The 22891-nt window shown below is 49.1% G+C and overlaps 1 protein-coding gene across 2 annotated transcripts in view; it reads left to right on the forward strand.

Annotated features, from left to right (window-relative positions):
* The window catches only part of mmp17a (matrix metallopeptidase 17a), a 125897-nt gene extending 111830 nt beyond the window's left edge, over positions 1-14067 (forward strand). For both annotated transcript variants that reach the window (XM_072518452.1, XM_072518531.1), the window contains 3 exons: positions 3538-3690; positions 8044-8301; positions 12594-14067. In XM_072518452.1, coding sequence (XP_072374553.1) covers positions 3538-3690; positions 8044-8301; positions 12594-12913 — 731 coding nt within the window. In that variant the 3' untranslated portion in view covers positions 12914-14067. The remainder of the gene's footprint in view (positions 1-3537; positions 3691-8043; positions 8302-12593) is intronic.
* Positions 14068-22891: the final 8824 nt, after the last annotated feature.

Below are 22891 nucleotides of genomic sequence, written 5' to 3' on the forward strand. Positions count from 1 at the left end.
ACCCACCATCGGGAACATCCTTCCTGCATCTACCCTGTCCAGTCCTGTTAGAATTATATGGGTTTCTATGAGATCCCCCCTTTTCTTCTGAACTCCAGCGAGAGCAATCCTAACCGGCTCAATCTCTCCTCGTACGTCAGTCCTGCCATCCCTGGAATCAGTCATGATATCCCACCGGCAGGGTGCCACCTGGTTGTGGGTGGGGCACCGCATGCCACTGACCAGCGCGATGCCTAGTGGCATGCATGCGGACAGGGACCGTGGACGGGGCTGGGCGAGGGGTTTGGGCACCTCTTCGGACCGTAGCTGCAGTGGGTCTTCAGTGCGACGCACGGTTGGTGTCTACCTGTGGGCAGGGTGGATAGGCAGGCAGGGCTTGGTGACGGCCAGTGTTCCTTCGGGGTGGGCTGGCTGTTGGTATCACAGGTCTGCCAGGGAGGGTGGCAGGGCCACGGTGCATGCGTCCGCTGTTCAGGGTGCGCTCTGCCACCCCCCCCGCCTGCTCCCTGCAGTGGGCCAGCTCCTCGGATGGGTGTACTGACGGACGGCAACATCTGCTGGGCCGCTGCTGCCCCGGACCGAGTACGTCCCGCTAATCAGTCCGCTGGGGTCTGGTGTTCCTGGTGTGGGGGTGGGGGGTGGAGTCAGGGAGAGGGGGGCACCAATACTGCTGGTTGTACGCTGCATATTTACAGGATGCGGCGGTCAGTCAGTGGGGTCCGCAGGCAGATGGCAGCATTGCAGACCGTGGCAACAGCTGTCCACGCCCGGACACCCCAGTCCCTGGGGGGGGGGGGGGGGGGGGGGGGGCACCGCCAACGCACGGCCCATCACCTGGCCGGGCCCCCACTACTCCACCTGGCCCTGGCAGATCCCCCCCCCCCACACCCCCAGCCAGCGGCACAATTGGCAGCCCGCGGTTGTGCCTTTAGACACACGTCTTACCTCCTCTCTCATCCTCCGCAGCCTCGGCGGCCAGTTCCCATTTCTAAATACCACAAGTGAACCGCTGCGACATCGCTTCCCGCTGGCGGGGGGGGGGGGGGGCAGAGCATCGCGGGAGGCCGGAGAGAACCGCGTCGGGCCCGTTAATGATATGCGAACGGCCATGACTGTACGATTTGCATGCCCACGCCGCTACAGAGGCTCCGGAGCTTGCCGTTCCCTTGAGCGCCCGGCACTGACCTGGATTTCCGGCTGCCGCCCGATTGCGGTTTGCCATTCCGGCTGGACGGAGAACCCCGCCCGACATTGTCCAAAAACCTCCTACAACTGGACATAATCTGGGGCTGGCTTAGCACAATGGGCTAAATCGCTGGCTTTGAAAGCAGACCAAGGCAGGCCAGCAGCACAGTTCAATTCCCGTAACAGCCTCCCTGAACAGGCGCCGGAATGTGGCGACTAGGGGCTTTTCACAGTAACTTCATTTGAAGCCGACTTGTGACAATAAGCGATTTTCATTTCATAGAATCATAGAATTTACAGTGCAGAAGGAGGCCATTCGGCCCATCGAGTCTGCACCAGCCCTTGGAGAGAGCACCCTACTTTAGTCCCACACCTCCACCCTATCCCCGTAACCCCAACTAACCTTTTTGGACACTAAGGGGCAATTTATCACGGCCAATCCTCCTAACCTGCACATCTTTGGACTGTGGGAGGAAACCGGAGCACCCGGAGGAAACCCACGCAGACACGGGGAGAACGTGCAGACTCCGCACAGACAGTGACCCAAGCCGGAATCGAACCTGGGACCCTGGAGGTGTGAGGCAGCAGTGCTAACCACTGCGCCGCCTTGCCGCCGCTTATCTCTCAGTGTTTACTCCACCAAAGCACTTCAAGGTTTTGAAAACCTCAATTAAATGAAATAGAATCACATCAGATGTGCCGCCCAGGAAGAGGACAGCTGGTTCAGACTAGTATTTATGCTCCATTTGAACCTCCCTGCACCACCGATCAGCATATCCTTGAGCAGACTCGATGTGCAGAATGGCCTCCTTCTGCACTGTAGGGATTCTATGATGGAATAGAAAGCACAACTGCCAAGGGCCAGCTCCCAAGTCACGATGTTAAATCGATTGTGATTCATATCCTTTGCAATACTGATATTTTCAACCACAATTCTCAACCAATCAGCCTGGAGGCGAAGCAATACACTAAAACTGTTCCTGAATGATTTGCCAAAAAGCTTGGAATAAGGATCTATTTAGCAGAATGCAGATAGTAGCTGTAGTGACTTGGATACAGTGAAATTAAACATTAAGGTTTCTGATTGCGCTGTCCATGCAGGAATTACAAATAGAAGTGTCTCTATTTAGGTTTATAGCCCCATCTGCTGGAATAGACAATAACTGCGGAAGCCCAGCCAGCGGTCCTGCTCCCTTTCATAAGACCAGAAGACATAGGAGCAAAGTTAGGCCATTCGGCCCATCGAGTCTGCTCCGCCATTCAATCATGGCTGATATTTTTCTCATCCCCATTCTCCTGCCTTCTCCCCATAACCCCTGATCCCCTAATTGATCAAAACCCTATCTATCTCTGTTTTAAAGACACTCAGTGATTTGGCCTCCACGGCCTTCTGCGGCAAAGAGTTCCACAGATTCACCACCCGCCGGCTGAAGAATTTCCTCCTCATCTCTGTTTTAAAGGATCGTCCCTTTAGTCTGAGATGACGTCCTCTGCTTCTAGTTTTTCCTACAAGTGGAAACATCCTCTCCACGTCCACTCTATCCAGGCCTCGCAGTATCCTGTAAGTTTCAGTAAGATCCCCCCTCATCCTTCTAAACTCCAACGAGTTCAGACCCAGAGTCCCCAACCATTCCTCATACGACAAGCCCTTCATTCCAGGGATCATTCTCGTGAACCTCCTCTGGACCCTTTCCAAGGCCAGCACATATACGGAGCCCAAAACTGCTCACAATACTCCAAATGGGGTCTGACCAGACCATTTTCACAGTAACTTCATTGCAGTGTTAATGTAAGCCTACTTGTGACACTAATAAAGATTATTATTATTAAGGTACTGTGAAAATCCCCTAGTCGCCACATTCCGGCGCCTGTTCGGGTACACAGAGGGAGAATTCAGAATATCCAATTCACCTAACAAGCACGTCTTTCGGGACTTGTGGGAGGAAACCGGAGCACCCGGAGGATACCCACGCAGACACGGGGAGAACGTGCAGACTCCGCACAGGCAGTGACCCAAGCCGGGAATCGAACCTGGGACTCTGGCGCGGTGAAGCAACAGTGCTAACCGCTACAGCACGGTAACATTCCGGGGAATAGGTCAATGAAAGGGTAGCCTCGGAAAACTGTTTGTTCTGTTAGGAAGGAGGTGACAATAAACAACAGCAACTTGCATTCATATAGCACCTTTAACGTAGCAAACGTGTCCCAAGGTGATTTGCCCGAGCATTGTTGGACTGGATTTGATAGCCAGCCACATTAGCACAACTTGATCAAAAGAAAGCTCGGTTTTAAGGAGCACTTTCGAGGAGGAAGGAGAAGTCCCTGAAGTAACGTTTTGCCTTTTCCCAACAGGGAAATATTTCTGGCGGCTGATGCGAAACAGGCATTTGGTTTCCCTCCAGCCAGCAGAGATCCAACGCTTCTGGCGTGGACTGCCCAGCAACATGGACGGGGTGGACTCTGTGTACGAGCGAACTGCAGATCACAAGATAGTATTTTTCAAAGGTAAGAATTGGCGTCCGTCACCCAGAATGCCGCAGGCTCACCTGCCTGGGTCCATCCTCAGGAAGACTCCATCACCCAAAATGTCCAGCTTTAAAATCAGGCGCTATCGCTATTGGTCAGAACGGACAACTGTGAACATTTTACATTAACACAATTTCAAAGATGCTGCCCATATAATTGTAAGCTTTCCATTTACCTTGCGCAGAGCAGCGCCACCCACCTTGTCTAGATTCTGAAACACTCTGGCAGTCTCATGTATTGTGAACTGGTGAGGTGAGAGTGACTGCCCTCGACATCAAGACAGTATTTGACCGAGTGTGGCATCAAGGAGCCCGAGCTAAACCGGAGTCAGTGGGAATCAGGGGGAAACTCTCCGCTGGTTGGTGTCATACCCGGCACAAAGGAAGATGGTTGTGGTGGTTGGAGGTCAATCATCTCAGCTCCAGGACATCACTGCAGGAGTTCCTCAGGGGAGTGTCCTCGGCCCAACCATCTTCAGCTGCTTCATCAATGACCTCCCTTCCTTCATAAGGTCAGAATTGGGGATGTTCGCTGATGACTGCACAATATTCAGCACCATTCGCGACTCCTCAGATAATGAAGTAATCCCTGTCTAACGTAACAATGATGTGGAGATGCCGGCGTTGGACTGGGGTGAGCACAGTAAGAAGTCTTACAACACCAGGTTTAAGTCCAACAGGTTTGTTTCAAATCACTAGCTTTCGGAGCGCTGCTCCTTCCTCAGGTGAACCTCTTCATTTACCTGAGGAAGGAGCAGCGCTCCGAAAGCTAGGTGTTTGAAACAAACCTGTTGGACTTTAACCTGGTGTTGTAAGACTTCTTACTAAATGTAACAAGACCTGGACAATATCCAGCTTTGGGCTGACAAGTGGCAAGTTACATTCACACCACACAAGTGCCCGGCAATGACCATCTCTTACAAGACAGGATCTAACCATCGTCCCTTGTCATTCAATGGCATTACCATCGCTGAATCCCCCACTATCAACATCCTGGGGGTTACCATTGATCAGAAACTGAACTGGACCCAGCCACATTAATACTATGGCTGCCAGGTCAGGTCAAAGGTTAGGAATCCTACAACGAGTAACTCACCTCCTGACACCCCCCCCCCCCCCCCCCCCCCCCAAAACTTGTCAACCACAAGTCAGGAGTGTGATGGAATACTCTCCACTTGCCTGGATGAGCGCAGCTCCAACAACACTCAAGAAGCTCGACACCATCCAGGACAAAGCAGCCCCGCTTGATTGCTCCCCCCTCCACAAACATTCAAACCCTCCACCACCGACACACAGTGGCAGCCGTGTGTACCATCTACAAGATGCACTGCAGGAACTCACCAAGGCTCCTTAAGACAGCCACTACCATCTAGAAGAACCCCACCACCTGGAGGTTCCCCTCCAATTCACTCACCATACGACTTGGAAATATGTCGCCGTTCCTTCACTATTGTTGGGTCAAAATACTGGAACCCCCTCCCTAACAGCGTGTGGGTGTACCTACACCTCAGGGACTGCAGCGGTTCAAGAAGGCAGCTCACCACCACCTTCTGAAGGGCAACTAGGGTGGGGCAATGAATGCTGGCCGAACCAGCCATGCCCACATCCCGGAAATGAATTTTTAAAAACTGCTTGTAATTCCTATGAAGGTGCCTCTCCCAACATTCATATTTCAGAATATTTTATTAAAGGCAGTCTGCATATTGACATGAAAATAACAGAAGACCAAACATCAACGGGAACAAAGAGCACCACCCCACAATACCAACCCCCATCTCACCGCCCCCCCCCCCCGCCCCCCCGACATCAATTCACCCCGGAGAAATCGATAAACCGCCCTCCTCCGCCTCCAGTAAGACGAACTTGACCTCCTCCAAGTTGCCGGAATTCTGGCAGGTCGCTCGCTCACACCCCATCAGCTCAGGGTCCCGCCAGCATGACAGCGTCCGTCTCCGGGCTACCGCGTAGGCAAAGGCCGGTACACCGGCTTCTCTCCCCAGCTGGGCTCCCAGATCCTCCGACGCGCCAAATATCGGCACCTCCGGACTTGGGGCCACCCTCGCCCCGGGAATTCCGGACATGACATCCAAGAGCCCCTGACAGAGCCCCCTCATCCTTGGACACGCCCAGAACATATGGATGTATTTCACCCCCACCCCCCCACCCACCGCCCACACGTGTCCCCTACCCCTGCAAAGTACCGGCTCATCCTCACCCACCGTCGTGTGGGCCCTTGGCACCATCTTAAAATGAATGAGGCTTAACCTCACACATGGCAGGGACGCGTTCGCCCTCTGCAAGGCCTCTACCCGCCTCCCCACCCAACTCTCTCACAACATTCATAACAAAACTCTCCACCCGGGGCTTCTCACCATAGCCTGGTCTTCACACAAAATGGACAAATTGCTTTGATTAATTTGATTTATCATCAGGTAGGTACAGTGAAAAGTATTATTCCAGTCCAGGATTGTACAGTCCAGCCAGATCATTCAAAAAAAGAAGAAAAAAAACATAGGACAATATTCCAGTTGTAAAGGGCAGCGAACGTACCTTCCTGAAATTGGGATTTCCATAGGAATGTCCCAGGTGTGGCTGGTACAGTTACAGAGGTCTCCCGGGAGTTATACCCGAGAGCGCGGATTCCAATCCCACTGTGGGGAGCGTGAGAATTCGATTTCACTTCTGGCGTTGCAGTTTTGAAAGGATTTATTGGTCTGAGAAATGATTGCAGCAAAGATTCACCAGCATGTTCCACTGGAAAATCCTGCCCCATGAGGGGAGATTACATGAACTCGGTTTGTTTCCCCTGGAATATAGGTGATTGAGGATTCTCGGGGCGGGATTTTCCCAAACGGAAAAGCGAGCGCGTTTAGCCGCGTGTTTCCCGGAGCTCGCAGTGCAGGGCAACGCATGGCTATTCAACGCGACACGTGTTGAATACGGGGCCTGACCAGAGCCTTACACAGCCTCAGAAGTACATCCCTGGTCTTGTATTCTAGCCCTCTTGACATGATGCTAACATTGCATTTGCCTTCTTAACTGCCAACTGAACCTGCACATTAACCTTAAGAGAATCGTGAACAAGGACTCCCAAGTCCCTTTGTACTTCTGCTTTCCGAAGCATTTCCCCATTCAGAAAATAGTCTATGCCTAAATTCCTCCTTCCAAAGTGCATAACCTCACACTTTTCCACATTGTATTTCATCTGCCACTTCTTTGCCCACTCTCCTAGCCTGTCCAAGTCCTGCTGCAGCCCCCTTGCTTCCTCAATACTACCTGTCCCTCTACAAACCTTTGTATCATCTGCAAACTTCGCAACAGGCCTTCAGTACCTTCTTCCAGATCATTAATGTATATTGTGAAAAGTTGTGGTCCCAGCACAGACCCCATGAGGCACACCACTAGTCACCGGCTGCCATTCTGAAAAAGACCCCTTCATCCCCACTCTCTGCCTTCTGCCAGTCAGCCAATCCTCTATCCATGCCAGGATCTTACCCTTAACACCATGGGCTCTTAACTTATTGAACAGTCTCCTATGCGGCACCTTGTCAAAGGCCTTCTGGAAATCTAAATAAATCACGCCCACTGGTTCTCCTTTGTCTAACTTCCTTGTTACCTCCTCAAAGAGCTCTTACAGATTTGTCAGACATGACCTGCCCTTGACGAAGCCGTGCTGACTCAGTCCTATTTTACCATGCACTTCCAAGTCCTTCGCAATCTCATCTTTAATAACAGATTCTAAAATCTTACCAATGACCGAAGTCAGGCTAACCGGCCTATAATTTCCCGTCTTCTGCCTCCCTCCTTAAACAGTGGTGTTATGTTAGCCACTTTCCAGTCCTCTGGGACCCTTCCTGCCTCCAGTGATTCCCGAAAGAGCATCACTAATGCCTCCACAATTTCCTCAGCTGTCTCTTTTAGAACCCTGGGGTATAGTCCATCCGGTCCAGGTGACTTAACCACCTTCAGACCTATCAGTTTCCCCAGAACCTTCTCCTTAGTGATGGTCACTGCACTCACCTCTGCCCCTGGTTCTCCTGGAGCCCTGGCCTTCCAAATTAAAATGAAGGACCAAACTGCTGTTTTGCATCAAATTGCCAGAAGCGGTGGTCGATCACTTGTGACACTAATAAAGATTATAAGTAACATTATTATTTCCACCTGCCGACTCAGTCACAGTGGGCCAAATAGCCGCTTTCTGTGCTGTGCCCGTTCTACGTTTGTGTGGATGTCCAAAGTTTTATAAAAGAACGTGGTAATCCAACCTGATCAAAGGCACGATTTATTTGTGCGTATGTTAATCCTTAATCCATCTCTCCAATCTGTTTTATAGGAGAGCGGTACTGGGTGTTCAAAGATAACAATGTGGAGGAGAGTTACCCACGTTTCATCAGCGACTTTGGTCTATCCGTGAAGAGCATTGATGCAGCCTTTGTCTGTCCCCACGATGATAAGACCTATTTCTTTAGGGAGAATCAGTACTGGAGATACGACGACCAACTTCGGAAAATGGACCCAAACTATCCAAAGGACACAGTCCTGTGGAAGGGTTTGCCCAGCCACGTTGACGACGCTATGAAATGGTCTGATGGTACGTTTATTTCCACGTGCGAACGAATTTCGCTGTCAGCCGAGATGGAGTGTTGAGGTGTGAAGGAGAAGCAGGCTATCATCGTTCCTCCCCACTAACGCACCTTCGACCTGGCCTTACTGAGCGGGTGGGGCAGGAATCTTTCCCATTCTCATCCTTACGACCTCAATATCTCTCCTAATCTATCACAGAAATCTCAAACTTGCTTTCCCAAAGCTGCAGATGCTAGGGGGGGGTGGGGGGTGGGGGGGGGGGGGGGGGGGGGGGGGGGGGTGGTGCACGTAGACACGGGGAGAACGTGCAGATTCCGCACAGACAGTGACCCAAGCCGGGAATTGAACCCGGGTTCCTGCCGCTGTGAAGCAACAGTGCTAACCACTGTCCTACCGTACCGCCCTCTTTAGTGCTTACAGTCAGGTGCCAAGATGAGACAGTTAATCTACCATTCAGAAGCCCTACATCCCTCGAGAGGAACCCATGTTCAGACCCTTGGGATGCACACTATTGGATTGGATTGGATTTGTTTATTGTCCAAGGTACAGTGAAAAGTATTTTTTCTGTGAGCAGCTCAACACCTCATTAACGGCTCATTCCTAGGGGCTTTTCACAGTAACTTCATTGAGGCCTACTCGTGATAATAAGCGATTATTATGATTATTATTAAGTACATGAAAAGAAAAGGAAATAAAAGAAAATACATATTAGGGCAACACAACATATACAATGTAACTACATAACACCGGCATCGGATGAAGCATACAGGGTGTAGTGTTAATGAGGTCAGTCCATAAGAGGGTCAGTTAGGAGTCTGGTGACAGTGGGGAAGAAGCTGTTTTTGAGTCTGTTCGTGCGTGTTCTCAGACTTCTGTATCTCCTGCCCGATGAAAGAAGTTGGAAGAGTGAGTAAGCCGGGTGGGAGGGGTCTTTGATTATGCTGCCCGCTTTCCCCAGGCAGCGGGAGGTGTAGATGGAGTCAATGGATGGGAGGCAGGTTTGTGTGATGGACTGGGCGGTGTTCACGACTCTCTGAAGTTTCTTGCGGTCCTGGGCCGAGCAGTTGCCATACCAGACTGTGGTGCTGCCCGATAGGATGCTTTCTATGGTGCATCTGTAAAAGTTGGTAAGGGTTAATGTGGACATGCCGAATTTCCTTAGTTTCCTGAGGAAGTATAGGCGCTGTTGTGCTTTCTTGGTGGTAGCATTGACGTGGGTGGACCAGGACAGATTTTTTTGAGATGTGTACCCCTAGGAATTTGAAACTGCTAACCATCTCCACCTCGGCCCCGTTGATGCTGACAGGGGTGTGTACAGTACTTTGCTTCCTGAAGTCAATGACTAGCTCTTTAGTTTTGCTGGCATTGAGGGAGAGATTGTTGTCGCTGCACCACTCCACTAGGTTCTCTATCTCCCTCCTGTATTCGGACTCATCGTTATTCGAGATCCGGCCCACTATGGTCGTATCATCAGCAAACTTGCAGATGGAGTTGGAACCAAGTTTTGCCACGCAGTCGTGTGTGTACAGGGAGTAGAGTAGGGGGCTAAGTACGCAGCCTTGCGGGGCGCCCGTGTTGAGGACTATTGTGGAGGAGGTGTTGTTGTTCATTCTTACTGATTGTGGTCTGTTGGTCAGAAAATCGAGGATCCAGTTGCAGAGTGGGGAGCCAAGTCCTAGGTTTTGGAGCTTTGATACGAGTTTGGCTGGGATTATGGTGTTGAAGGCGGAACTGTAGTCAATAAATAGGAGTCTGATGTAGGAGTCCTTGTTGTCGAGATGCTCGAGGGATGAGTGTGGGGCCAGGGAGATGGCATCTGCTGTGGACGATATTGGATTTTCACCAAGTGCTCTGGAGTTTCACAAGACTGCCCTGAAAATTGTTCTCGTTTTCAAATCCTTCCGTGGCTTCACACTGCGCTCCCGCCCCCACTAAACACTGCGCCACCGTGCTGCCCTGCACTCCCTCAGTACTGACCCTCTGACAGTGCGGCACTCCCTCAGTACTGACCCTCTGACAGTGCGGCACTCCCTCAGTACTGACTCTCTGACAGTCCGGCACTCCCTCAGTTCTGACCCTCTGACAGTGCGGCACTTCCTCAGTACTGACCCACTGACAGTGCAGCACTCCCTCAGTACTGACCCTCTGACAGTGCAGCACTCCCTCAGTACTGACCCTCTGACAGTGCGGCACTCCCTCAGTACTGACCCTCTGACAGTGCAGCATTCCCTCAGTACTGCCCCTCTGACAGTGCGGCACTCCCTCAGTACTGACCCACTGACAGTGCAGCACTCCCTCAGTACTGACCCTCTGACAGTGCGGCACTCCCTCAGTACTGCCCCTCTGACAGTGCGGCACTCCCTCAGTACTGACCCTCTGACAGTGCGGCACTACCTCAGTACTGACCCTCTGACAGCGCAGCACTCCCTCAGTACTGACCCTCTGACAGTGCGGCACTCCCTCAGTACTGACCCTCTGACAGTGCGGCACTCCCTCAGTACTGACTCTCTGACAGTGCGGCACTCCCTCAGTACTGACCCTCTGACAGTGCAGCACTCCCTCAGTACTGACCCACTGACAGTGCAGCACTCCCTCAGTACTGACCCTCTGACAGTGCGGCACTCCCTCAGTACTGCCCCTCTGACAGTGCGGCACTCCCTCAGTACTGACCCTCTGACAGTGCGGCACTCCCTCAGTACTGACCCTCTGACAGTGCAGCACTCCCTCAGTACTGACCCTCTGGCAGTGCGGCACTCCCTCAGTACTGACCCTCTGACAGTGCGGCACTCCCTCAGTACTGACCCTCTGACAGTGCGGCACTCCCTCAGTACTGACCCTCTGACAGTGCAGCACTCCCTCAGTACTGACCCTCTGACAGTGCAGCACTCCCTCAGTACTGACCCTCTGACAGTGCAGCTCTCCCTCAGTACTGACCCTCTGACAGTGCGGCGCTCCCTCAGTACTGACCCTCTGACAGTGCGGCACTCCCTCAGTACTGACCCTCTGACAGTGCGGCACTCCCTCAGTACTGACCCTCTGACAGTGCAGCACTCCCTCAGTACTGACCCTCTGACATAGTGGCACTCCCTCAGTACTGACCCTCTGACAGTGCGGCACTCCCTCAGTACTGACCCTCTGACAGTGCGGCACTCCCTCAGTACTGACCCTCTGACAGTGCGGCACTCCCTCAGTACTGACCCTCTGGCAGTGCGGCACTCCCTCAGTACTGACCCTCTGACAGTGCGGCACTCCCTCAGTACTGACCCACTGACAGTGCGGCACTCCCTCAGTACTGACCCTCTGACAGTGCAGAGCTCCCTCAGTACTGACCCTCTGACAGTGCGGCACTCCCTCAGTGCTGACCCTCTGACAGTGCGGCACTCCCTCAGTACTGACCTTCTGACAGTGCGGCACTCCCTCAGTACTGACCCTCTGACAGTGCGGCACTCCCTCAGTACTGACCCTCTGACAATACAGCACTCCCTCAGTACTGACTGTAATGATATGTATAATCTAAGGAGAGTAAAGGGGTAATACGATGATATTCATGTATCTCAACACTAGATGGCATCGCTGAGTAGTCTTCGAATAGGCTGCGTCTCTAAGCATTCTGCGAGAAGATTAAGGAGAAGGATAGTGCGAGGTTGAGTTAGACTGTTGGTTGTATTAGAGAGACATAATTCAATACTGTTATTTTGTTAGCTATTACTCAGTAGAGTGTGCGAACCATTTAAAGTAGTGTAAAATAAACTAGCTTTGTTTAAAATACATAGCTTCATGTTCTTTGTAAACACTGACTTTTAGCTACCATGGAGAGCTCTACAAGCAACATCACACTGACCATTTGACAATACAGCCACCACTCAATAATGGCCATCTGACAATTCAACACTCCCTCAGTACTGACCCTCTGACAGTGCGGCACTCCCTCAGTACTGACCCTCTGACAGTGCGGCACTCCCTCAGTACTGACCCTGTGACAGTACAGCACTCCCTCAGTACTGACCCTCTGACAGTGCAGCACTCCCTCAGTACTACCCCTCTGACAGTGCAGCACTCCCTCAGTGCTGCCCCTCTGACAGTGCAGCACTCCCTCAGTACTGCACTGGAAGTGTGAGCTTGGAGTATATGAGCTTGTATCTGGAGTGGAATTGATAATTAAAATGTGTAACTTATGACACTTTCAAATGTGATTATCCAAGGTCTAACACAAGACATCAGGTGTAAAACATGAGTAAATTAAAGGCAAAATGTACCAAAAGTTTATTTTCCATTCTCACATTTTGTGTTCCCCATTAGGAGCTGCCTATTTCTTTAAAGGAAAGAATTATTGGAAAGTGACGGACAATAACATGGCAGTGGCCCCTGGCTACCCCAGGTCGGTGGCCAGGGACTGGCTGGCCTGCAGCGAGATGCAGGCGGACTCATCAATTTCAGACCAAGCCCACTCCAGGCCCCGAACAGGCCGAGGGCACCAAGATGAGAGCAGGTCGTGGAGCGAGAAAAGGAACTGCACGTGCACTTCTGCGGCAGAGACGTCTCGACTCCCAGCTGCGCTGAGGCGGACCGCCAATCTGCTCCTTCTCTCGGTGGCGTGTCTGTGGCTGGGACCGGATTAATGGACATGGTCGACGCGTGTTCCGAGAGCTTCATGACGCAGCACTGACTCTGTCAGAAGTAAATCCTCTTTGCCTTGCCGGGAGAGTCGAAAGATAGAGAGGGCCCATTATCAAAATGAAATGCTGCACCAACGGGAACATTTAACTGGATTGACAATGAATCGACAATTTTTTAAAGACGATATGAAGGAATTTCGTTGAAAGTGTTCTTTATCATCAAGGAAAGTCAAACAATTTATTTTTTTAATGCAAAAAGAAGTGTAGAATCTGAGGACCTTTATATGGCTTTGATCAAGAAATGTTTATTGGCATTCCAGTCACAAAATACTGGGGTGTTAATCGCTGCTATCCACTGCAGTTATTTATTTATATATATTTTATTCACTCACTAGGAAATGCTTTTGTTTTCTGTCGGGACTTGTTCAGGCAATGTTGTTCGAATCGAATGTTGGCGGCCAGCGACATTACTCTCTCCACGGTGACCCAGAGCTGACTGGAGTGACTTGACATGGTGGGGAGATTCCACCACCAGGATGTTTTGATGTGTGCCCCAATTGAGGCCGCCCTGCCCCGATGGTCGCTGACCTACTTCAGTTCCCGGTTCGGAACCACCATTTTAGGACAAGAGAACTAAGAGCGGGAGGGTTACGCGCAGCAGGGAAACAGGCCGATTAGCGCCACCAGCCCAGGCCAGGGATTCCACTCCACTTGAAACTTCTCCCATCGTATCCCTCTTTCCCCCCTTCTCCTTTATATACTTGGCTACCATCCCCTTAACTGCATCTACACCATTCCAGCCCTTCGAGCCTGCTCTGCCATTCAGTATAATCTGACCTTGACCTCAGCTCCATTTTCCTCCCCTAACTCTTGGCTCCCTTGTAGATCAAAGATCTGGCCATCTCAGGCTTGAATTTGTGACACAGCTTGCACGGCTCTCTGTGGTACAGAATTCCAAAGATTCATCACCTTCTAAAAGAGAGAATTTCTCTTCCATCTCCAACTTAACTGGGAATCCCCTAATTCCAAAACTGCGCCCCCTAGTTCTAGAGTATTCTACAAGGGGAAGCATCATCTCAGCATCTACTCTATGAATTAGTCAAACAAATTTCTTTTTCACAGAAATGGGCAGCATGTGGATAGCACTGTGGCTTCACAGCTCCAGGGTCCCAGGTTCGATTCCGGCTTGGGTCACTGTCTGTGCGGAGTCTGCACATCCTCCCAGTGTGTGCGTGGGTTTCCTCCGGGTGCTCCGGTTTCCTCCCACAGTCCAAAGATGTGCGGGTTAGGTGGATTGGCCATGATAAATTGCCCTTAGTGTCCAAAGTTGCCCTTAGTGTTGGGTGGGGTTACTGGGTTATGGGGATGGGTGGAGGTGTTGACCTTGGGTAGGATGCTCTTTCCAAGAGCCGGTACAGACTCGATGGGCCGAATGGCCTCCTTCTGCACTGTAAATTCTATGATCTAAACAGATTGGCTCTGCTTGATTATATTATCATTTCCTAAGACAACTTTCTTCACAATGGACCCCAGAATTTTCCCAAAGACAGATGCTAGGCTAACTGGCCAATACTTTCCTGCTTTTCCATTTGCACTTTTCCAACCTGCTGGGTCCTTTTCAAAATATAGGGAATTTTGAAAGATTGCAACCATTTTATCCACTATCTCTGCAGCCACTTCTCTTAGGACCGTAGGATGCAGGCCCAACGGATCCTGTCGACTTTTAGTCCCATTTGTTTGTCCAATACTTTTTCTCTCGACATGATTGTTTTAAATTCCTTTTGCCCCCTGATTTTCTATTATTCTTGGGATGCTTTTAGTGTCTTGTTCAAAGTCTCTGCCATTTCCTTGTTCCCCTTATTAATTTACCAGTGTCATCCTTTAAAGGACCAACATTACTTTAGCTCCTCTCTTCCTTTTTGTATACTTGTAAAAGGTCTTGCTATCTGTTTTTAAATTTCTTGTTAGTTTCCATTCCAATTCTCTTCCTGCGTCGAGTTGTGTACTAAGGCAGACTTCCATCTATTTCTATAGCTAGTTATTAGTGGAACAGTTTGCGAGTCTGTCGCCAGAGGTTTATAGCTTGAGGGACACTACTCCACATCCAGGAATCTCTCCCACTTTTGCCGCCTGCCATTGATGTGTCGGAAAGATTTTGCAGGGATTTAAAAATAAATTTAGAGTATCCAATTCGTTTTTTTTCCCATTTAAGGGGTAATTTAGCGTGGCCAATTACCCTACCCTGCATATCTTTGGGTTGTGGGGTGGAACCCAAGCAGACACGGGGAGAATGTGCAAACTCCACACGGACAGTGACCCGGGGCTCGAACGCGGGTCCTCAGCATTGTGAGGCAGCAGTGCTAACCTGTTTGGCCGCGTTATGAATGCACCTTCCTCCACCATCAGGTCTTGGGGTGGGACTCGAACTAGGAGCCTCCAGCTCGGAGGCAGGGGTGCGAACCCACTGCATCACAAAACCTTCTGCTGGGTCACTGTCTGTGCGGAATCTGCACGTTCTCCCCATGTCTGCGTGGGTTTCCTCCGGGTGCTCCGGTTTTCTCCCACAGTCCAAAACATGCAGGTTAGGTGGATTGGCCATGCTAAATTGCCCTTAGTGTCCAAAAGGTTAGGAGGAGTTATTGGGTTAGGGGGATAGGGTGGAAGTGAGGGCTTAAGTGGGTCGGTGCCGACTCGATGGGCCGAATAGTGTCCTTCTGCACTCTATGTTCTATGTTTTATTCATAGAATTTACAGCCCAGAAGGAGACCATTCGGCCCATCGAGTCTGCACCGGTTCTTAGAAAGAGCACCCTACCCAAGGTCAACACCTCCAACCTATCCCCATAACCCAGTAACCCCACCCAACACTAAGGGCAATTTTGGACATTAAGGACAATTTATCATGACCAATCCACCTAACCTGCACACCTTTGGACTGTGGGAGGAAACCGGAGCACCCGGAGGAAACCCACGCACACACGGGGAGGACGTGCAGACTCCGCACAGACAGTGACCCAAGCCGGAATCGAACCTGGGACCCTGGAGCTGTGAAGCAATTGTGCTATCCTTATTCTTTCTACTTCACTCTCATAATATAATTTCTCCCCCTTTTCTGAGCCATACTTTGCTGGTTTCTAAAGTTTCCCTCATCTACTGACCTGCCACTAATCTTCACAACATTCATGAACCTGCTTTCATCCTTAACGTGATCATTATAAACTAATTAATTTATAATAATCTATGATAATTCATCGCTGCTGGGGGTCTAAAATGTACAATGGGAAATAATTGAGATTCTGAATAAAATTCGCAAGAAGCTTTTCGTACAGAATAAATTCACATTTTGCGGGTGTGACAGTATTCACTGCCCACCTCTAGTTTCCTTGAGCAGGTGATCGTGGGACTTTTCCATGAGCTGCAACTGTCCATGTCGTGGTCTGTCTGGTTTGATTCCTCGGCACAGTTTGATACTGGCTAGAGGTCAGCTAAGTGTCAACCATAATGCACTGGGACTGGAATCACCTGTCGGCTAAATTGGCAAAGAGTCGCAGGTGTCCTCTAAAGGACATTGGTGAACTATTTCAATTTGTATTGCCCACTTAATTCATGCTCACTTTTGATTATATTAGCTTTTCATCCAACTGAACTCAAATTACGTAATCACTACACCCCCACCTTGGCTAAGTTTGCCATTGTTAGCTTTGACGTTAGTAGAACCGACACAAGGAAGGGATGAAAGCTTTTGAGGAGGGTGCAGTGCGGTGCAGCCTGACTTTGAGCTCATCGGAAATAGCCGGAGGGGACGGCCGCGATTAATAATAATAATTGCTTATTGTCACGAGTAGGCTTCAATGAAGTTATTGTGAAAAGCCCCTAGTCGCCACATTCCGGCGCCTGTTTGGGGAGGCCGGTACGGGAATTGAACCCGCGCTGCTGGCCTTGTTCTGCATTACAAGCCAGCTGTTTAGCCCACTGTGCTAAACCAGCCCCTCAGCATTCAGTAAGATCTGAGTCTGGCCTCAACTCCACATTCCTGCCATTCCATGATCCTTGACTCCCTGTTCAATCAAAACTCTGTCTAACTCATGCCTTGAACATATTCCATGACCCACAGCCTGCCTGCTCCCTGGGGAAGACCAATCCAAAGACCAGTGATCCTCAGAGAAGAAATGCCTCTTCATCCCTGCTATCAAATTGGAGACCCCTCGTATATAAACTGTGCTTCCTGGGATTCCCCCGTGGCAGGAAACTCTCGGCATCCACCCTGTCCAGCCCCCCTCAGAATCTCAATAAGATCACTTCTCATCCTTCTAAACTCCAATGAGCATAGACCCAACCTGTTCAAACTATCCTCAGCTCGACATGGGTCTAGAGCTAGTGGAATTCACTGAATTCAAGTCATTGAAAGATCTTTCGTGGTGCAAAGATTATTACAAAATAACACTTGCTGAATCTATTTTGATCCTCACCACTCTAGACATTTAGTTCCCCAATATTGAATGTAGAAGGAAATTATTTGAACTGAATCTGCTTTGAAACGCTTGAACACTCCTACCATTTCTCTGGAGTCTTTGAGGTGATTCTATTTCCACTGAAGTGCGTTCAGGTTCCATAGCAGTCCCCGGAAAATTCAGATGTCGGTTTTTCATTGATGTCGGCCTATCAAGCGAGGTGAGGGGGAATGCCATCCTTAGACTTCTGTGCAATGAGATCGGAGCCCATTATACACCTCCCCAGCGAAACAGCTCTGACACCTCTTTGTATCGTCACTCCGTGGCCAAACGTTTCAACGTTCAATCAATTCGTTCAACTCAATGCCGGTGCCACAATGGAGCTCATTCATAAATGGCTGAGGGAATGGGGGTTCTGTTCAACAGCGGCCGTCTGTCCTGGTTAACTCCTAATTAACTCTGGAGTGGCTTCAGTTGATACTGGAAAGGCGGCTTGGAGAGAAGCTGGGGAATTCAGCTTGCGTTCGGTCTTTCCTCTCTCTCCCTTGGAAAAAGTAGCAGAACTTCTTGATTTCCAAAGATTATGGCATGAGCAAAGCAAAGAACCTTGTTTGAACCATTCACTGGACCGCTTGGGGGCCTCAGCATTGTAGAATGTGACAGTTGTAGCGTGAGAGGATGGGTTGGTCTGGCACACTAGGTAGCTGCTACTAAATTCCACAGCACGTTCCAACTAATAACACCACAAACAGAAACTCATGGCTGTTTATGGGATCTTGCTGTGTGCTGAATGGCACTTAGCTGCGGTGAGTGCCCTTAAGAGTAATTCATTGTATTTGAAGTGTGTTAGAGTGTTTCTGAGAGGTATCATTAAAGTGCTTCATAAAAGCAAATGTTTATTTACTTAAGGCTGCTTTCCTTTAACATGATTGATTTAACTTGGACTCTCTGGCCTGAGCACAGTGGCAAGCACTGAGCTGTGCTATATATCAGAACACAAGAACTAGGAGCAGGAGTAGGCCATCTGGCCCCTCGAGCCTGCTCCGCCATTCAATGACATCATGGCTGATCTTTTGTGGACTCAGCTCCACTTTCCGGCCCGAACACCATAACCCTTAATCCCTTTATTCTTCAAAAGACTATCTATCTTTATCTTAAAAACATTTAATGAAGGAGCCTCTGCTGCTTCACTGGGCAAGGAATTCCATAGATTCACAACCCTTTGGGTCAAGAAGTTCCTCCTAAACTCCGTCCTAAATCTACTTCCCCTTATTTAGAGGCTATGCCCCCTAGTTCTGCTTTCACCCGCCAGTGGAAACAACCTGCCCGCATCTATCCTATCTATTCCCTTCATAATTTTATATGTTTCAATAAGATCCCACCGCATCCTTCTAAATTCCGAGTACAGTCCCAGTCTACTCAACCTCTCCTCATAATCCAACCCCCTCAACTCTGGGATTAACCAAGTGAATCTCCTCTGCACACCCTCCAGCGCCAGTACGTCCTTTCTCAGGTAAGGAGACCAAAACTGAACACAATACTCCAGGTGTGGCCTCACTAACACCTTATACAATTGCAGCATAACCTCCCCAGTCTTAAACTCCATCCCTCTAGCAATGAAGGACAAAATTCCATTTGCCTTCTTAATCACCTGTTGCACCTGTAAACCAACGTTTTGCGACTCATGCACTAGCACACCCAGGTCTCTCTGTACAGCAGCATATTTTAATATTTTATCATTTAAATAATAATCCCATTTGCTGTTATTGAAACCAAAATGGATAATCTCACATTTGTCAACATTGTATTCCATCTGCCAGACCCTAGCCCATTCACTTAACCTATCTAAATCCCTCTGCAGACTTCCAGTATCCTCTGCACTTTTTGCTTTACCACTCATCTTAGTGTCGTCTGCAAACTTGGACACATTGCACTTGGTTCCCAACTCCAAATCATCTATGTAAATTGTGAACAATTGTGGGCCCAACACTGATCCCTAAGGGACACCACTAGCTATTGATTGCCAACCAGAGAAACACCCATTAATCCCCACACTTTGCTTTCTTTTAATTAACCAATCCTCTATCCATGCTACTACATTACCCTTCATGCCATGCATCTTTATCTTATGCAGCAACCTTTTGTGTGGCACCTTGTCAAAAGCTTTCTGGAAATCCAGATATCCCCCATCCATTGGCTCCCCGTTATCTACTGCACTGTTAATGTCCTCAAGAAATCCCACTAAATTAGTTAGGCACAACCTGCCCTTTATGAACCCATGCTGCATCTGCCCAATGGGACAATTTCCATCCAGATGCCTCGTTATTTCTTCCTTGATGATAGATTCCAGCATCTTCCCTACTACCGAAGTTAAGCTATAATTACCTATAATTACCCGCTTTCTGCGACCTTGTTTAAACAGTGGTGTCAAGTTTGCTAATTTCCAATCTGCCGGGATCACCCCAGAGTCTAGTGAATTTTGGTAAATTGCCACTAGTGCATTTGCAATTTCCCTAGCCATCTCTTTTAGCACTCTGGGATGCATTCCATCAGGGCCAGGAGACTTGTCTACCTTTAGCCCCATTAGCTTGCCAATCACTACCTCCTTAGTAATAACAATCCTCTCAAGGTCCTCAGCTGTCATAGCCTCATTTCCATCAGTCACTGGCATGTTATTTGTGTCTTCCACTGTGAAGACCGACCCAAAAAAACCTGTTCCGTTCCTCAGCCATTTCCTCATCTCCCATTATTAAATCTCTCTTCTCATCCTCTAACGGACCAATAATTACCTTAGCCACACGTTTTTGTTTTATATATTTGTAGAAACTTTTACTATCTGTTTTTATATTCTGAGCAAGTTTACTCTCATAATCTATCTTACTCTTCTTTATAGCTTTTTTAGTAGCTTTCTGTTGCCCCCTAAATATTTCCCAGTCCTCTCGTCTCCCACTAACCTTTGCCACTTTGTATGCTTTTTCCTTCAACTTGATACTCTCCCTTATTTCTTTAGATTTCCACGGTCGATTTTCCCTCTTTCTACCGTCCTTCCTTTTTGTTGGTATAAACCTTTGCTGAGCACTGTGAAAAATCACTTGGAAGGTTCTCCACTGTTCCTCAATTGTTTCACCATAAAGTCTTTGCTTCCAGTCTACCTTAGCTAGCTCTTCCCTCATCCCATTGTAATCTCCTTTGTTTAAGCACAAAACACTAGTATTTGATTTTACCTTCTCACCCTCCATCTGTATTTTAAATTCCACCGTATTGTGATCGCTCCTTCCGAGAGGATCCCTAACTATGAGATCATGAATCAATCCTGTCTCATTACACAGGACCAGATCTAGGACCGCTTGTTCCCTCGTAGGTTCCATTACATACTATTCTCGGAAATTATCGCGGATACATTCTATAAACTCCTCCTCAAGGTTGCCTTGACTGACCTGGTTAAACCAATCGACATGTCGATTAAAATCTCCCAAGATAACTGCTGTACCATTTCTACATGCATCCATTATTTTTTTGTTTATTGCCTGCCCCACCATAATGTTACTATTTGGTGGCCTATAGATTACTCCTATCAGTGACCTTTTCGCCTTACTATTCCTGATTTCCACCCAAATGGATTCAACCTTATCCTCCATAGCACCGAAGTCATCCCTTACTATTGCCCGGATGTCATCCTTAAATAACAGAGCGACACCACCTCCCTTACCATCCACTCTATCCTTCCGTATAGTTTGATATGGACCAGCAACGCTCTGCCATCTTGGCCACTCTTAGGCAGTTGACATTCAACCTCATCAGGCTCATTTTACAGATTTTACTAGTGGGCAGCACGGTAGCACAAGTGGATAGCACTGTGGCTTCACAGCGCCAGGGTCCTGGGTTCGATTCCCCGCTGGGTCACTGTGCGGAGTCTGCACATTGAAAAAAAATGAAAATCGCTTATTGTCACAAGTAGGCTTCAAATGAAGTTACTGTGAAAAGCCCCTAGTCGCCACATTCCGGCGCCTGTTCGGGGAGGCTGTTATGGGAATTGAACCCTGCTGCTGGCCTGCCTTGGTCTGCTTTCAAAGCCAGCAATTTAGCCCTGTGCGAAACACGGCTTCTCCCCGTGTCTGCGCGGGTTTCCTCCGGGTGCACCGGTTTCCTCCCACAGTCCAAAGACGTGCAGGTTAGGTGGATTGGCCATGCTAAATTGCCCATAGTGACCAAAAAAAAGGTTAGATGGGGTTATTGGGTTACGGGGATAGGAGGTGAGGGCTTAAGTGGGTCAGTGTGACTCGATGGGCTGAATGGCCTCCTTTGCACTCTATGTTTTATGTTCTTAATACAGGGACAAAGAGGTTGAATATAGGAGGTCAACCTTCCTGTCCCCAGACATCATCAGCAACACGTCCAGTGCTGTGCTAATTGTGTGGCGAGCTTCCTGGGGTTGTCCAAGTCTGGCTCGAGTCTAGGTCAGGCTCGGAATAGGGAATTGTTTTGGAACCAAATTGTTATGTATTCACGGAATTTCTAGTTTTTCCTCACCTTGCAATGAAACTGGGGCATTTTAAGAGACCGGTCACATAGAACAGTGTCACGACCCCCTGGGCCCCCCTGGGCTAGTGTGCGATCAATTCCAGCCCCACTTGACCCAGACGCAACACAGGTGAAATAAGATTTTATTTAAAATAGAGGTCCTTGGTCGAGCCAATAAACAGCAATCACCATGTTTGTAACTTTAACACAACTAACCTGTTCTTATGTGCAGTATTATAATTAAATGGACAGAAAATGTAACTGACTACTACTACTACTATAACTCCTTCTAAACTTCTCCCCTTCCTAACTCGTCCCACTCTCTCCACACACACACACAGACAAACAACACAGAGGGGACAGGGTGGTGGAAAGGTAAAGAATATATGAATGAAAAGTAAAGGATAAGGATCTCTGATGCACTGGGATGACTCCCAGCCAATGTCTTTCTGAGATTCAAGTTTTTGCTTTGGCACTTCTTCTCGCTAGGCTTGAGATGGTTTTCTCGGGCAAGGTGGTCGACCTTCCCTGCAGACTCAGCGTCATTTCAGCTTCACAACAAAGGATGTGCCAGGCATTCACTGCTTTCAGAACAATAGAGCCGTTCTTTCACGTCAGCAAGCAGGTGAGAGAGACAGGGAGAGCGTTCATTTCCCTACCAACATCTCAACACTTGTGCCAAGTTCTCTCAGAATGTTTCGCTGACCGCTGACCATGGTCAGGCAGTACACTGTCCCTGGCCAACCCACCATTTACCAGTTTTTAAAATATTTAGAGTACCTAATTATTTTTCTTCCAATGAAGGGGCAATTTAGCGTGGCCAATCCACCTGCCCAGCACATCTTTGGTTTGTGGGGGTGAGACCCACGCAGACACGGGGAGAATGTGCAAACTCCACACGGATAGTGACAGGCCGTGATTGAACCAAGATTCTCAGCGCCATGAAGCAGCAGTGCTAACCATTGCGCCACCGTGTCGCCCTCACCATTTGACAGTTAACCAATTTAACC

This window comes from Scyliorhinus torazame, chromosome 1 (genome assembly GCF_047496885.1).
Source record: "Scyliorhinus torazame isolate Kashiwa2021f chromosome 1, sScyTor2.1, whole genome shotgun sequence".
NCBI classification, from domain to species: domain Eukaryota; kingdom Metazoa; phylum Chordata; class Chondrichthyes; order Carcharhiniformes; family Scyliorhinidae; genus Scyliorhinus; species Scyliorhinus torazame.